The sequence below is a fragment of the Anopheles merus genome, chromosome 2L, assembly GCF_017562075.2.
Source record: "Anopheles merus strain MAF chromosome 2L, AmerM5.1, whole genome shotgun sequence".
Lineage (NCBI taxonomy): Eukaryota > Metazoa > Arthropoda > Insecta > Diptera > Culicidae > Anopheles > Anopheles merus.
This window is the reverse complement of record NC_054083.1, coordinates 6,694,932-6,712,699: the sequence shown is the minus strand read 5'-3', so window position 1 is coordinate 6,712,699 and position 17,768 is coordinate 6,694,932. Positions and strand designations below refer to the sequence as shown.

Genomic DNA, 17,768 nt, shown 5'->3' with positions numbered 1-17,768 from the left:
TCCATATGAGGCTTGAACCCACGACGGACATGTTGTAAAGTCGTGCGTACAGTCGTCAACTGTATCACGGGAGCGTTCCCGAACCGAACTAACAAGAATTACTGTTAGACACTACCGGTGATCGAAGGACGAAATAAAAACAAGGAATTTAGTATGTGCATAACATGTAAAATATTTATTATAAATAGTGTCAATTAAAGAGTATACTGGGAAATAGACTGCAAAACACGAATACAATTAAACATAATATCGGCTTATTATATCAGCGAGCTACAGAGCTAGTGGACGTATTGGCAAACAGCGTGTCCAGTTAACCGACCGCCTTCAATCAATTCCCATAGTGTATTTGAACGGGAATGCTGATCTTTTCGTTTTCAATGTAAACCACTATAAAGATCGAGGGCTGTGTACCGCCCACTCCGATCGGTTGTAGGTGCTGCAGAGAAACGTTAACAACAACTTCCTGACCGGGGCGAATGTGGCCCTCGTAGGGAGATAGTCGAAATAGTTGCCTATAGTTGGAGTTTAGCTCAAAGTACTGCACCGTGTAAAAGTTGCTCTTTATCACAAACTGCTTAGTCCTCTCGGTGGACGGTTGAAATTCGAGCATCGTCGGTCGCACGGACCACGATTCGCCGCTGTCACGCCGGTGCATACCCACCAAACCGCTTGCACTGGCGGCTAGGGCTGAACCGGTGCTCTGACCGTAATGCTGGGCGCCGTTGCCTCCAGGACCAGGCAAGGCGGGCGAAATCATGTCCTCCGCTAACCTAGGCGAAGATCCTATCTCGGAGCTGGCATACATCGTCTTGAACAGTGTCGTATTGCCGTCCGCCATCGAGAGATCGAGCATCGTATCATCGAGTGCACGGTCCACTGTTAGCACCAGCTCGTACTCGCGGAAGGTAAGGAATAGTTCGTGAATGGTATCGAACACCTGTTCGCAAAACATATCCAACCCGTCTAGTTCCTCTGCGTCGGAGAACTTAGTGCAGATTGATTCCAGAGCGGCCATCTTTGGGTCGATCAGATTATTCTGTTTCGCGAGAGTAATGTTCTTACATATCCGGTGCCGTGTCGGCTCATCGCCCCACAGGATGTGCAGATTTGTAATTGACAGCACATCGACCTGTTTCTGTAAAATTTTGGCAATCTCTTGCCGCCGTGGTTTGAATACGACTTTGATGTGAGCATAACTGTTCGGCTGAATGATCGTGCGCTGTGGTTGAACGTACACGGCCGTGGCCAGCAGCGCCTGGTCGAGCCCTTTCTTGTCTATGCCGATGCGCGCGAACGCCGGCAAAGAGCCCTTGTTGTACAGCGAAAAGGACTTTTCCAACGGACGCCCAAGATTGCGCGCACTGCCAAGTTCCAAAAACGGTCCACTCGGACCCTTCTGTATGCCTTCGATTTTAATTGACGCTTCTCCACCATAGCCGTACAAGCTCACCACTCGCTGGATGAATACATCGTTCGGAGGATGGAACGAAAGAGCCCCAATGGCCGGACCAATAACTGTGGGACAAAAATCGACCGTAATTGTACGACATTCCTGACTTTGCAGCGTCAACAGACCGCTCTGCTCCGTGCCACAGAGTTGAAATCCCGGCCCGACAATGACCGCCTTCACCAGCAACTTTCGATTTGATGTGTTTTTAATTTGCATCGTCTTTTTCTCGCTCTTGCGTAATCTTGTGCTTCCCCAAGATAGTTCGCTATGCGTTGCCTTCAACGGAAGCGTGCCCTCGCCCCTGTTGATCCACTCAGTACTTCCGGAGCACTGCGAAGCCGAACGGGATGGAGCACCGGGTACCCTTAAACTATATTTGTCCGCTATTTCCTCATACTGCTCCGACGGTACGGATGACCTTTCCGGCCCTGCTTTTGGTGACGAATATGGCGAACGATTTACAGTGCGCGGTTCAGGAGAGAGATGCGTTTTACGAGCAAAGCCTCGGGATACATTCGCTTCTGGCGGTGCCGGTTTCCGTTGATGAGAAATTTTCGGAGTTGGCTGGTATGAACCATTTCTTAGTTCAGTTGCTTTAGAGTCGAGTTGATGATCATTCGAGCTGGCGCTAACTGCTTTCAGTTCGGCTCGGTTTGATGGCGATCTGGAGCGAACCTGCGTCAAGTTCGATGGCACGGCCAATTCTTCCCGCTTACCTCCATTCAGCTCCTGGCGAGTTGTAGAGTTCGATCGACGCTTGCGATTGGGTTTTGCGATCGGACGATCGCCGAAGATGTTTTTCTGACACGTTGGAGTGTCTTTAATTCGTGGCAACGATGGCAGATCCATGTACTGTTCCGAAAGTTTGGTTGCTGTTGAGACGCGGAACGTGTCCACCAGTGCCTGCCTGTTGTTCTTCTCCTGTGCAGGAGTCACCATATCGCCAGGATCTCTGCTTTGCCATTCCGATTGGTTTACAGAAATTTCCGATGCTTTGGGACTGGATGTTTTGGAATGTGGTAACACCGGCATAGTAGAGGATGAGTCGAACATAGACTCCGAAAAACTGAGCGTGTCGGATTGTTGATAGTTCTGCGGCACTCGGATTTGTTTTTTGGAATCACCGTTATGCAGGGACACTCGTGGCTGCTTTTCGTTTGTTCCATACATGGCATCGGAACCCGTAGCTAAATCGCTGAATGATTTTGGCAAAGTCGCTGCTTTTCTTTCCTCCGAGTCAGCAGCTGACAGTTGCTCGGATTTTGTGCGCTGCACATGTTTCAGTTTGTGGATAAAATTGTGTGGCGAGTCTTCTAAATCCATGGAAGCTGCAAAAATGTATTCACATGAAATCACATAAATCAATTTCCGTATTATGAAGAAGCTTTTTTATTCATTACTTACTTATAGCTTTAGCGATGCACGACACGCTTAATGAATTTTCTTTGTTGCCTTTTCCGTACTGATCTGCTTTGGACGAATCGCCACAAGCCTTTGAAGGACTATTGAGATTCTCTGAAAGTAGATGCAATATTTCATTGTTTTCGTTTAGCTTTTTGAGCGTATATTTAGTTTCTGCGTCGATGCCACCATACCTATATCATTAGTTACATCAATCAATGCGAGAGGCCTACGCTGAGGCGGACTGTAATCACTAACCATATTTTTTAGATCGTCCGACATTTTGTTGAAGTAGTGTCCCACCGAACAAATGCTGCCATCATTGTTCATTCTGCTTTCGCTGTAATCTCGCGATATTTCATCCTCTTGCGCAAGGTATCCGGAAAAGCAGGAAAAATCGACGTGATCTTTTAGCTGTGGTTTGCGCACACCCTTCACCGGGCTGACCTGTCGTTGTTTGGCGTTCATTTGGGGAATGTCTGCATTTTCTTGTTCCCATGCCATTTCATCCTCGAGCAACCTTGAGGCCATATGGTCTCCGGATCGAAAACTTGCTTCCTCCATTTGACTCAACTCGTTAATCTTGTCCTTCATCCAGCTGCTATCGAAAGCTGGCTGCGACATTTCCCAAGGATCGTTACTGGGCTGGTTATTTTTTCCGGCCACTGTCGTGGCCTTATTGATTCCCGTGCGGACCCCTGATTGTAACGATGAAAGAGAATCACAGGAAAGTTTGCTCATATCTGCTGTGCGCGGCAAGCTTAAATTCGCCAGTTGTTCGCCATCGAAATCGGCATGTACACTGGCGGCCGTTTCGCGTAGCGATTGTCCCATACATCTGATGTTATCGGCAAAGCTGGATGCGAGTATTTCTTCGATACCAGCAGAAAGGAATTTGCTTGGATTTGATTTACCAATGGCCAGCGATTGCTGTTGGCTCATGGTGGAACGAGCCGTGATTTCCTTGGGCTCAAAAGTGAACTTCCTCGGCGTGGTTGCCATATGGATAGTTTTCTCTTCCTCGAGTTCCGTTATATTGAGAGATTTTTGCTGCGGAGATGACACATTACTCGTTGACGATGTTTGCATCGTAGAGTTGGCGCCCGTATTTGTTCCGGGGTGATGGCGCTCCTGCAGCTGACGCACAGTTTGTGGGCTAATGTCATTAGCTTTGCGTATGGCTTGGGCGGCTAATAAACGCTGACGCTGGAAGTAACGTGAAATGCAAAAAAAAATCGTGTAAGTATCGCAACCGCCAAACAAAGAAATGACTTGAAGCAAATTCGTTAACTGCTAACAATGAAATGTACCTTCAGCGCGTCGGAAACGGTGGTCGCTCGATCCATTTGAAATAGAGTGAACAAATTCAACACTTCATTAAATATACTTTTCTAACGTATTGTTCAACAAATTAAAACAATCTACAATCACCATTTATATCTGTAAATTAGAGCACAAAATCTACCGACGATGGTCTGGCAAAAACAAGCTTGCCCAAATGACAATGGCGACCGTTGTCCATTAGATTGTTTGAAAAGCAAACTGTCATTTTACGCGCTCCATTGCTAATGTCAACTTGTGAAATATTTCGGTTCATGAAATTCTTGCTTTATCCTTCAAACGTAACGTGGATGACAAAGTATGGATCGAAAAGATGGTTAAAGTTTGTTGGATTTAGTATAACTTAGAAATACTTGTTGGCTTCAACGTGTAATGGATGTAATGAGAATGATAATTTTATATTGATTGTGAAACAGCAAAAGTTTAACAAAAACTTCTAGACGGATAAACAACAATTTGTGGTGGAAAAGTTTCATCAGTTGATTTTAGGTTTCAATCGTTTGTGCAAGCAAGCAGTTCGTTTGGAACGTACTGTGAAATGTGGATGTGTGTGTGAATAAAAATGTAAACAACCGCCTGGGCAGTGTGTGCCAATTTTGACACATGGCATGGCTTCCTGTGAGCATACCTGAATGGTGCCGAATCTGGTATCGCAGCTGAACCTTTGACAGCGAATGTTTCGAGCGTCGTGGTTTGCATACGAATCCTTGTTGATAGCAATTTTCGTTCTTATACAACACATTTGTGCTTTATAAACAACTGTTCTCAATCATTCAGCACGCATCATATACGGTATTGCGTAAAAGTAGTGAATTGTCTTAGAGGGTGCTCTTGCACTGCCGAGTGAAAGGCACTGGCCAAGCCGGTGTCAAACAACGTGTCACATTGCCGTGTATGTAGAAGGAGTTAGGTGCATCGTACGTGTCGCTTATTCGTGGCTGCTGTAGTTGGTGCGGTGATCCTTATTGTGAATTTTTAGCACTCAACTTGTTGAATCGAACCTGTCTCACGTTGGGTCCGTGACTGTAAAAACCTAGGTTAACTGAACTCTCGCGAACGTCTGCAGTGCTATGGGAAAGGCAAAGAAAGGGAAGAAGGAAGCAGCGGGTGCAGGTCTCGAGGACAAGTATGTATTTTAACCGAAGACTAGTGAAACTGAACGACTGTTAAGTAGTCGGAGGGTCATTTTGTTCGGGTTGAGTGATCGGTATTTTTTTATTTTATTTTAGTGCCAGCGATAACGATGGAGTCCCACAGACGGATATAACGGAAGTGGAGGTGGAAAATAGAAAGAATGATAAGAAATCTAAAAAGGAAAAGAGAGCCAAGAAGGCGGCTGTGGATAGCGACGAGGGTGAAGATGAAGTAACCGAGGTAACGGAACCAGTCAAAAAGACCGCTGTAACGAAGAAGAAGGAAAAGTCAACGACTGAAACGGAGCCAACAGAAGCGAACGATTCGGATGATGGTGGTAAAAGCAACAAGACCAAGGAAGCGAAGAAGAAAAAGTCTGCTAAATCTGGCCCCGTTGGATTTTCCCTGCTTATGATGGACGACGACGATGATGATGATAATAATGATGAGGGAAGGGAGGAAGAGGAGCACGATCGCGAACAAGTGTCTCGGAAAAACTCGATCGAGGAGGATGTTGGCCCTAAAGAAAGGGGCAAAGGAAAAAAGGGCAAGAAAGAAACTGCCACCAAGATGGAAGAAGAAGAAGAAACCGTACCAAAAGGTGGAAAGAAGAGCAAAAAGAAGAAGAAGAAGGACGAAGAAGACGATGATGAAATCGAACGAATGATGGAGGAACTGGGATTGGAGTATTCTGGTCAGAAGCCTCCTGCTTCGGCGGATAATCCAGTTGCTTCGCAAGATTCTCAGTCGATAGAGAAGCAGAGCAAGAAAAAAGATAAGAAGAAGAAAAAGGACGAAGCAAATGTTGATACGGTAGGTAACGCAACTACGGACGGTCAACCGGAAGTGGATGAAAGCGCACGTGGAAAAGCTACAACAGAAAAAAAGAAGGAAAAATCTAACGCTGCTAAAAAGGAGGAACCTGTTGCACCAGAGCCGGTTAGCGAGAAGCCGGGCAAGAAGAAGGGCAAAAAGACTGATCTCCCGTCGACGGCACCGGCCGAGGAAGCAAATGCCCCGTCCAAGAAGGGTGAGGCATCGAAGGGAGGATCAGCGAAAAAACCTGAAGAAGATACCCAAAGTGGGGAGGGATCCGCCGAAACGAAAAAGAAAAAGCCCAATAAAGCCGCTCTAGCCCTTATGCAAGAGCGGCTCAAAGCTCTGCGTGAGGAGGAGGAAAGGTTACGTAAAGAGGAGGAAGAAAAACAAAAGTTGGAGGAGCAAGCGGAAGAATTCCGATTGGAGCAGTTGCGCCTAGAGCAGGAGAAGAAAGACAAGAAAAAGCAAAAGGAGAAAGAGCGCAAGGAACGGCTGAAGGCGGAGGGTAAGCTACTCACTGCGAAACAAAAGCAGAGTCGTGCACGTGCCCAGGCCATGCTGGAGGCGCTTAAAGCACAGGGTATTGGCATTCCCGAGGCCACTGGCGAACGTCGACCAAAACCTGGATCACGCATCCGTCCGAAGAAGAATCAAGACGCAAATAAGGAGGCATCCGATTCAAAGGAAACGACACCTACAGCTGAGGAGCTGAAGGCGAAGGAAGAAGAAAAAGCGAAGGAAAAGGAAGTGAAGGAATCGTGGGATGTGACGGACAGTGAAGGTGAGGAGGAAGAAGTTAAGAAGACGGCCGGAAAACAGAAAACCGGTGTAGAATTGTCACAACAGCAATCTGTGGAGTCCAAGGAAAGCCGTGGTTCCGACGACGAGGAAGACGACGATGAGGATGAGGAAGGAGAAGATGGCTCCGATGAAGACGATGATGATAGCTCTGACGATGATGATGATTCGGAGGGAGGAGATCAGCACCGAGAAGTTGAAAACATCCGTCAGCGAGCTCTGGATCGTATTGCTAGCCGTACACAGGATGCCGAAAAGAAAAAGACTCTCGACAATTTGCGCGCCGCTGTAGTGTGTGTGCTGGGGCACGTAGATACAGGAAAAACAAAAATTTTGGATAAACTCCGGCGCACGAATGTGCAAGACGGCGAGGCTGGCGGTATCACGCAACAGATTGGTGCCACTAACGTGCCGTCCGAAAACATCAAGGAGCAAACGAGATTTGTGAAAGGCTTTCAGGAGCTGGAGTTCAAGCTGCCCGGTTTGCTGATCATCGATACGCCCGGGCACGAATCTTTCAGCAATTTGCGCTCGCGCGGTTCATCGTTGTGCGACATTGCGATCCTAGTGGTAGATATTATGCACGGGCTGGAGCCGCAAACGATAGAGTCGATCAATTTGCTCAAATCAAAGCGCACGCCATTCGTAGTGGCTCTGAATAAGATCGATCGATTGTATGACTGGAACACGATGCCCCGAAAGGACGTCCGTGACATTCTGAAGGCGCAAGCATCCAATACGCAGCTAGAATTCAATCAACGCACGAAAGAAATCATCGTCCAGTTCGCGGAACAGGGTCTGAATGCCGCTTTGTTCTACGAAAATCCGGATCCAAAAACATACGTTTCTCTCGTACCGACGAGCGCCATCACGGGCGAAGGAATGGGAAATATGCTGTTTTTGATAGTGCAATTCTGCCAGAAGCAGCTGGCCAAACGACTGATGTACAGCGAGGATCTGCAGGCGACCGTGCTAGAAGTGAAGGCGATACCCGGTCTCGGTACTACGATCGATGCTATTTTGATCAACGGAAAGCTACGCGAAGGAGATACGATGATTTTAGCCGGTACGGAAGGCCCTATCGTCACTCAAATCAAAGCATTGCTTATGCCACAGCCAATGAAGGAACTACGCGTAAAGAATGCGTACGTCGAGCACAAAGAGATTATGGCGGCACAGGGCGTAAAGATAGCAGCGAAAGAGCTCGAAAAAGCTATTGCCGGACTAAATCTGCAGATAGCACACAAACCTGATGAGGTGGAAATCTTTAGGTATGCTTACAGAGATACTACAAAAGACTGTTGCAATGAGTACTGATGCGTAATTGTTTTCCAATATTTTAGGGAAATAGTGGCCCGTGACTTAAAATCCGCTCTAAACAGCATCAAGCTTAGCGATAGGGGTGTGTACGTGCAAGCTTCAACACTTGGCTCGCTTGAGGCTTTGTTGGAGTTCTTAAGAACATCTAAAATTCCGGTAAGTACGATGCCGCACTAACTTTTAACCGAGCCGCGACAAATAATTGAATGCTTTGAGTTCCCAGTCTCTAAGCGAAACGCGCTATGTGGATCACATACATTTAGGCGCGTTGTCTTTAGACAGCACCCAAGTGACATTAGCTCGAAACTGTTTTTCCATATCTGCTCGATTAGTACTCGATACACCTGAAATTATTGATTTGTGTGTGATCAAGTGTGTTGAAAGCGCTAAGATTTGGTGTGTTCGTAAATTAGACTTTCTTCTATCGATGGACGATGCCGTCGAGCTCATTTTTCATTCACAGCTATGGTTTTTGATGAAAAACATAAGATAAGCATAAAAAACATAAGCATAGCTATTTTGTGTGATGCTATTTTATAAAAAATGGGTATTTTTAAAGTAAAAAATGGCTACATGAACATTTATAACGATACAGGGTTTTCAATGATATTATTGACGTGTTCAGCGAGTTGTTGATTCGTTCGGGCATATAATTGACACTTTCAGCGAGATATTGAATTGTTCGGAAGCAGGCGTTGACAAGTTCGGCGATACTATAGAGCTGTCACTTTCGTACCCCTTGGACTGCAGCTTGGATCATTCTCAACAGAAGGTAAACAAACGGTTTTCGTAAAAATATGTTTGTTTTAACTAATTCATGTATTAAACAGCTTGGGGAATGATTATTAGATACTTTTAGGACTTTTGAGAATGAAAAATTGAACCCTGCGGCACAGTGTTTAAACAAAACAAATGACAGCACTACAGAATCGCTGAACATGTCAACACCTGCTTCCGAACAATTCAATATCTCACTGAAAGTGTCAATTATATGCCCGAACGAATCAACAACTCGCTGAACACGTCAATATCATTGAAAACCCTGTAAGAAATGTCATTTCCAGGTGAATCTACAAGAAATCGACGAAAAAGTCGCACCATAGTTGATTTTAGAGGACTTTTTCTAAATTCTAAACTGCACCAGTTTAAGGGAAGTTTAAGGCTCCAGTTTAAGGGAATTTGTTCGAATTCCCGGTTATTCGTGCTCGAATATGTCAATTGGGCATGCATGATTTTTTTGTTTGTCTGTTAAGTGATATCCATAAGATAGCTCATATGCGTGCAATATGTTTCATTTTGTATGTGATTTGCTACATTGCGACATACTCGCTATGTCAAATCCCATTCCCACTGAGACACATTGCTCGCATATGCGCTTTCGTATGGACATAATCTTATAGAACAGATTTTAATCATATTTAACTCATTTACTGGTCGTCTGTATCCCCACAAATGGTATTGACTGTTTGTGTAACAACAAATGATCATTGTCAGTAAAATACTCGTGTTTTCAATAAATTGTGCCCTGTTTTTCACGTTGGGATAGTCATTTTGAAAAGGCTGTTTATATCAGATAGTATTTTTGAAAGCTTTAATCAATCCTCTTGTTTTGTATGTGTTTGTTTTGGCTCCAAAACGCTTCTGATTATTGATCCGCCTGGATCCGTTTGGAATTGTCAGAGCTGTCCGGAGGCGTCCACAGTCGAACGGAGCCTTCTAAAGCCGTCCGGAGTCGTTCGGAGCCGTTGCACAGTGGTTCCACTCAGAGCCATGGGCGGATATTGATTATGATTTGGTTTCAGTTTCTAGATGTTCATATATCTTATGCCTTTTTTTTGGGTGATTTTTCGGTGTGTTCTGCCATGTTGGACATCCAGATGATGCCACTGTATCAAAACTTTGAAACGAAATGTACAGTAAAATATTAGTTGGTATTTAACACTCGAATGAGCAAAATAAGTGTGTATGAAAGTGTGTGTGAAATAAGTGTGTATGTGTCTTTACTACTTCAAAAAGGATAGCTCAAGAAGAGCTGTCATTTTAAGGAAATATTCACAGAATTTAAAGTAAACAAATATCCGTTCAGTAAATTCGCTTATATTTCGTTGTAAAATTATGTTCGTTAAAATTTTAGGAACAATCGTTTGTCGGAGCCTTCCGTAATAAAAAACAACTTACCGCTTCTTTGTTTTACATGCTAGTTTAGCTGCTGCAATAATGGATTATTTATATATCTATTGCACTCTCCGAACATATTAGAATTCAATGGAATATGAAATAATTATTACAAGCTTGCTAAATGTATCACGTAACCGGATAGTCAGTGTTTGTTTGTTTTTGTTGTATACAGGAAGAGATTCAGACTAAAGACCGACTTCACAAATAAGTATCATTAGTATTAAAGTGTATAAGGAAATTTCGTTTCAAAAGTATTTGAAACGCTCGACAGCTCGGATATTTAGATCTTAAAATTTATGTTTCCATGTGTGCATAGAGCACAAGTCCAGCGTTACAGATATATGATCCCATTTAGTTAATATAAAAAGGAGTGTCTTTTTGTCTGCTTGGTATGTGTTTGGCTGAGAAGGGTAGATATTTATTTTGTATCCAGTGTTGGCGTAATTGTTGACCCACGCGATGCTCGCGTGTGTCATGGAAGACGATGAAGGACAGCTTCTCTAATCCAATAGTCGAATTCGGTTGGAGGTTGTTTCTACATCGTTGTGTCACATTCCTAACTAGGTGGGCGAACTCGTATTGGAAGCCGCTAGCAGCAGAGACTTTGCAAATGAGACTGGTGTGGCAGTAGTGGGTGCGAAAAAAAAGTCAAGTAAGGTTTCTGTGGTGGTCATATCATATTATATATGCGTCATGTAAGCAGTCTCACCAAGCGGCAATAATTTACTCATATAACGCAAATTGTACGAATGTCATTTGGATCAATCCTCGTATAGTTCCTCGCAACCAGCAATATACGAGTATCGACCTCGTAAAATAATCAAACTGGCCATTGTGACAAGAAATTAATTTATTGGCAAAAACGTGTGGTGAAGACTAATTGGTATGATGGTTTCTATTATGTGTTTGGTGTTTGAACATTAATTTATTTTACTTATACTAATGTAATGCAATAGGAGAATATTAGAATACGGCACAGTACAAAGCGATTTATGTATGATTTTGGGCCGGTCTGGCGGTACAGTCGTCAACTCGTACGACTTAACAACAAGGCCGTCATGGGTTCAAGTCCGGAATGGACCGTATGGACCCGTACGTAGGACTGGCTATTCTGCTATGGGTAAATGATTAGGTCATTGAAAGCCAAGCCCCAGTAGTGGTTTAGGCAGGCTTTGACCGACAATGGTTCTTGTGCCAAAGAAGAATCTCTGATTTTCAAATGCTGTAAAAGTAATGGTTAAATAATAAAAAAAATGTTATTTGGAAGAAACGGCTCAAATAGGCCGTGTTGCTAAGACCATTAAATATATTATCATGTTAAATCATCATTATCAAAATTAAAGCTTTCAATTTGTACCAAAAACATAACTCTCTTTTTCGTATGACCTTTGTAAATCTGAAATATTGTTATTAGAAAGCCATTAACCAATTAGAACATAGGAATGTACCTCTAATGCAATAAAATAGTGCATTAAAGTTATATTGAAGGGAAACTAATGTACAATGGCTCACTAAATTGAAGGTACAGTTGTTTTTGAGTAGTGCTGTAAGTACTATTTATGAGAGAATTATGTTGTCGCTGCTGTTCCTAATATTTTTGAAAAGATCAATGTACTCAATCAAAAATAGGTTTTAAAACCTATAGTTTTGTGTATTTCTTACTGATCTATTATTGAAAAACTATGATACGAACAAATGTAATGTTTTGAAAGATAGGGTAACAATAGTGTTAGGCATGAATTCCATTGATTTAATTCCGTATATTTTCCAAAATTCCTCACACAACAAAATGTGGTCACAGCGTATCACTTTTTGGCTGTCATGGGTTCAAGCCTGGTAGGGAATGAGTTCCTCGTAGCACGTAGGACTGAATGACCTGAGAGTAAATCAATAAGTCGCCGATAGTCAAGCCCAGACAGGCCTAGACCAATTGATGATTAATGCGTCAAATAAGTAGAAGAATCTGGCGGGGTCGTTATTCGTTATTCCTGGAAAAAACTAAGCCTTATGAAGAGATACATTTGTCCATGTTGACCATTTTTTCGGTCTTAAAACACTGTTTAGCATGTGTGCCGAAAACAAAACAGACAAAAAATAGTTATTGTTATAGGACAACGTGTATTATCTAAAAAAATATATTTCAAAACATAGTACAAAGAACAAAACCATCCCATACAAATGCAGTTTACTTTTGAACGAATTATAGTAAGGTCATTGAGAAAATAAACTTTGTTATTCATTCATTAATTACTGGAACGCAAACATAAAACAGTAATACCACTATTCGTATGTTTCTTTGCTTGCTAACATATCAAATTCTAGAAATAATGTTGCAATGTGCGTAAAGTGTGATGGAAGACAATTTGTCCATGCCAATTCGTTGTGGCTATCGATGAATTTTCATCGATTATGGTAATTACTATTATATCTTTGTTGCAAGGGATATGTGCTATCTGTATCATTGTTAAATCGTTATACTAAGTTGCAATGTTGATGAGCGCGTCTTGCAGACGTGATCGTTTGGTTATGCCATACCGCAAAAACCACATTAGCAAGTGTTGAATATCGCGATAGGAGAAGGGCTACCACTCTTCCAAATGACATATAGTCGGATGATTGCTTTAATGGATCTATTTCCTTAACTTTAAATGGTCTATGCTAAACTTATATAAAAAAGTAGCTAATTAACTGCAGTGCCCGTTAGCGGGTGCCTTTTTATTAAAAATGATTGTGATTTTTCTGATTGGGAATATGCACTTGTTGACTGCGCATCTCATTTTAATGTATCTTATGTATTGAACTATCGTTTCAATACTTTGTGGTCAGGTGGTGTTAATTTCCGTAGAAGCTTGATGGTAGAATAATGTTAAAGCTTTGAAAGTCATTTGACCGAAAGGGGGAACCCACCTGTCACCCTCTTGGGTGTGGGAGATCGTGATCGTAACTCGAGACATATCAATCACACCCAAGCGCGATCCTAAAGTTGCGTCCATGCGGTTTGCTCTTTTTCAGATATGGTGGGATCGGCGTATCGGTTGCTATACGGCGACACACGTAATAGTCGAGTGGGAGTTGAAGGTGTACCACGGCATAAAAGCAACTGGTGTGCAATCTCCATACAGACCTAGGAGTGACATTCACAGAACCGTCAATTGTGTTTGTGCGTCTTTTTTAACACGATCCGAGATGCCAAAGTTATGCATCGCTTGCATGGGCGGTAGAGGTGACAGATCACGATGCACACCTTTAGAGAATTACAATTCCTAACGTGTTCTCGAGAAATCGCGAAGGAGGCCATCATCGGTGCTGTCATTTACCGCAGATTACTCAAAAGCAGTGCGTAGGAGAATAACGAACTTAGCCGGTTTGAATGTGACCGTCTAGGAGCGTTTAATTTCCATGCGAAGCGAAAAGCCCCAGATTGGGCCGTACGAATCCCAACAGGAAATATAAGCACTAAAGTTGTTTGGGCATTGTAAATGTAAATATAAAAGTTTAAATATTCTACGTGTGTTTAAAGATTCTCTCAAACTGAATCTTATCAAATCAAACAAATCTTCTAGCTTTGTTGTTACTCTTCTCTTTTTGCCTCCTTTGTTACACACACCGAAAAATACCTGTCATCTCAAGCAACACGGTTCTGGACACTGCTTCATGTAGGTCAAAAGACCACACATCGGTTGTAGTGTCTGAAGTGTGAGTGAGTTATGCGAAACCAGTGTTAAACCGGATACCTTTATATAACTGTTGCCCCACTATGATCACGGTTGTCATTATTGTCGACAAAGTGATTTTTGTCCAAAGTCATTTTGAATCGCCGACCAACTAATGAAACACAAGACAACTAGTCGTCACGCCGGCTGTACTTGGTTGCATGATCGCCACAGTTGTTGCAACTCGCTGCTATCTTTAGTGTCCGTGGGATGCCAGGAACGCTGTTGGAAGAAATATGAATGAAAGTAATTGGATACAGCGGTGGGCATACACGCTTACCATGACATCCACGCCGCGTCTATCTTTTTGTATGTGTGAGTTGATGTTGGTGTGTGTGTGTGTTTTTTTCCTAGCAGCCCCCTAAAAGACCGTATCGTATGGTTTGTCGCGCTCAACATGGCAAATGGCTGTTAGGTAGCTCGGCTGCTATTGAAACTGCGAGCGAGATTGTGAATGGATCGATGGCTTTTGCGACTGTGGTGGTGTCTAATGAATGAGCGAGGGAAATAGAAAGGGCGCACCACCACAACAACCACCAACCGCATCGATTCATGAATGAAATAAAATGTCTGGGCAAAGGGGAGGCAACGGAGCGACGTATCGGTTCCACAGGCGACAGCCGTACAAGCTTGAAGCTGAAAGCTCTCCTACATTCACCCACCAATAGTCGAGCAAATAATTTCACCTACATAAATATGTCCTTGCTCTGCGTTGGGAGTTTTTTTCTTCTTCGTTGTCATCGACGAACGAGTTAGTGTTGTAAGTTGTCAACGCAGAATCAACATCATCATCAAGCATGAAAGCGAAAATTAAACAGTGTGTAATGGCTTTGCTGTTGTAGAATAATATGTTGAAACTATACACATGTACAGTTCAGTTTTCGCATGCAAAGCCATTCATATTATTGTTTGTGCAGAGTGTTTTTATAATCTGCTTTTACGCATTGCTTTTGCACTATGCCGGGCGTGCTACAACATTAAAGCTTGGTAAAATTTGCAAAAGAAGGACCAAACACCTACCGAAGTTGTGGAAATCGAGGGAGCTTTGCGTTGTATAAACTATAGCTACTCAATGGCTTCATTTTATATGTTTTATGATTGTGATTTAAGGATAAAAATGGCAATTTTCTTCGAATTGAATGGTGCAGATACGTGCTCTAAAAGTAGATCAATTCGTTGATGCAACTCTGTCTACTTTGCAATACATTATATGTTTGTTCACCATGAAACATTAGTAGCATATCAGTAGGTTACAGCAGCACCGCTGGGAAACAACGCGCACTGTATTGCGTGTCTGCGCAGTGCACCGTAACCGTGTCTTGGCTACCCACCCAATCTCTACGTCTTGTCTTCGTTCGCACCCTCTCCGCCATTGTGCACCATCGTCGTTCACTCCTTGCGCACTGGTTCGTTCCCCGAGCTTGTAGTTATGAATGGGCTTGTGCATGAATGAAGGAACGAGTTAGCTCGTGAATGAGTACCTTGTCCGAGCGAACGTGCGTATGAGAAAAGGAAATTCCCCCTGCGTTCCGTGTCTTTTAATGGCGATAGCTCAATTTTTCTTCGCGTAATCACTACCATGACTTTTACCTACCACCGTCAACATCGCCAGAGATATTGAATAGTGACTTTTCATTCACAGAGGTGGTGGTGGTGGTGATGTTATCGAAAAAATACATATCGAATCATAGAGCGCGAAGGATATAAAGTATGCAGAGAAAAACAAAAGTGAAGTGCTTTTGTTAAATAAGTTTGTACAACAAGAGGGCAATACTTTCAAGGCGGCCCAAATTCGTTGCGTAGTGTTGTGGTGTTGTTGGTGGTATGCGCAGAGGATGAAAATAAACACAACAAAAACATATCTTATGTACTTTAAGCGATTTCGATCATTTTACGCCTATGCTTTTTCGCTTTGTGCATCCGTGCGAGACACGACGCGTTGGCTCGCTTGAATTTAAAGTATTTTCGTTTCCGACGTTCAGAGTTCTTTTTGTGCGAGAGCGGCTCCTTGTTTGATTGCTATTTCCAAGTGTTGGTGGGCCGCGGGTTATTCATTATTTTTTTATTTATTTTTTTTATTTTTTTGTGCCATGCGCTACGAAAACCCTCTTCCAACCCTCTTCCTGCTTCTCCATCCGCGCATTTTAGTCAATGGCTGTATTTAGCTGACAAACAAACACATTCACACACACACACACACACACACACACACACACACACACACACACACACACACCACACACACACACACACACACACACACACACACACACACACACACACACACACACACACACACACACAAGAACAAACAATGTTACGGTCCGGTAGCGCGAAGAAGAAGTGTTATGGGTGGTGGTGTTCGGTTGTATTTTCACGATCATGATCTCTCGTCATGAGCACGTTCTAGCGTGTATCCGGTTTCCTTATTATGAGAGTTATGGGAATTTTATGAAACCCGTAAGAGGAAATTTGAATTAGCGTTACATCCTCCTTCTGAATAATTCAGACTCATATTGTTTATTCTTGAGCTGTGTCATATTCTGATTGGACCTCCAGTCCGTCTTCAAACTTTTTTTTGTATGATGTTTAGAGAGAAGAATAGAGTGATATAGCTTAGTAGTCTGAATATACTTGCCTTAAAATATATGTATTGATACATTGCCAACAGCATGATGTTCGCGTAACTGATAATAAAATACTGTGTTTTTTAATCGTTTGCCCTATTGTCATAGACGACTATATTAGTCAACAGGCAAGATTCGCCCTGATCTTAATGACCTTTGCACGATAATAGTTAGGAGTATTGCATTATTCTCATAGCTTTAAGCGGAAAGTAAATTGCGTTTCCGATCGACGATCGTAAATATGATGTCGCAGATATTTGTACAAATTAATTGTATTGTTAAAATGATGTATTAAAAATTTCATCGCAGAGCTGAACTTCTTCCGGACTTTGTGACTATAAAGTAGATTGATGTTACAACTGGTAATAATACTTTTTCACGATATATATTAGCTCTATACTCGAATGCAGAAAACATACAACATTTTGATTCTTGAAACTCCTCGGTAGTTGTTTGTTTCTAAGTCGGCCTGCCTAAGTCACTACTGGGTTTGGCTATCTGCGACTTATTGGTGAACCCATTGCAACATAGTTAAGCGTTCAGAGGGACCAGTTCACTTCACATTATTTTACACTATTAAATATAATTTTATGTATTACTTGATACGTAATGACACGATTTTCTATAACTGTCAATGTCTCTGACTTTTGTGTCCTTTTTTACTCCCTTCGATCAAATCAACTTATCGTAACACTAGTCATAGAATATTTCACGTTCTTAGGGCTGCTTAGTAGTTGTGTAATTGTTGTGCATAAATTGGACAGTTTCATAAATACACAATATGAACTCTGCTTACCATGTCATTTCCCGAGCACGCTTGGCTTAATCAAGGTCACAATTGTGGGAAAGTGGCTTTTGTGGTCCCAGTTCGTGGCTTGTGGCACATTGTTTCCTGTGGCTATTTATAACATTGAATTTTAAATTTTAGTTCAATATGATTAGTACATGTACGTTATAATTAATTTAGTTTTATATGATATAACTTAT

General features: G+C 42.6%; 2 protein-coding genes across 2 annotated transcripts in view; one reads left to right on the top strand and one right to left on the bottom strand.

The window, feature by feature from the left end:
- Positions 1-153: 153 nt before the first annotated feature.
- Positions 154-4,360, bottom strand: LOC121593933. The gene is made up of 4 exons (XM_041916732.1): positions 4,162-4,360; positions 3,046-4,057; positions 2,855-2,965; positions 154-2,778 (listed from the first exon to the last, which is right to left on the bottom strand). The coding sequence occupies exons 1-4, from the start codon at positions 4,195-4,197 to the stop codon at positions 329-331; spliced, it is 3,609 nt and encodes a 1,202-aa protein (XP_041772666.1). The 5' UTR covers positions 4,198-4,360; the 3' UTR covers positions 154-328.
- A 456-nt stretch (positions 4,361-4,816) lies between these two features.
- Positions 4,817-17,768, top strand: part of LOC121592862 (eukaryotic translation initiation factor 5B) — a 33,857-nt gene continuing 20,905 nt past the window's right edge. Inside the window, exons 1-3 of the mRNA XM_041914706.1 lie at positions 4,817-5,318; positions 5,422-8,214; positions 8,287-8,419. Coding sequence (XP_041770640.1) covers positions 5,263-5,318; positions 5,422-8,214; positions 8,287-8,419 — 2,982 coding nt within the window. The 5' untranslated portion in view covers positions 4,817-5,262. The remainder of the gene's footprint in view (positions 5,319-5,421; positions 8,215-8,286; positions 8,420-17,768) is intronic.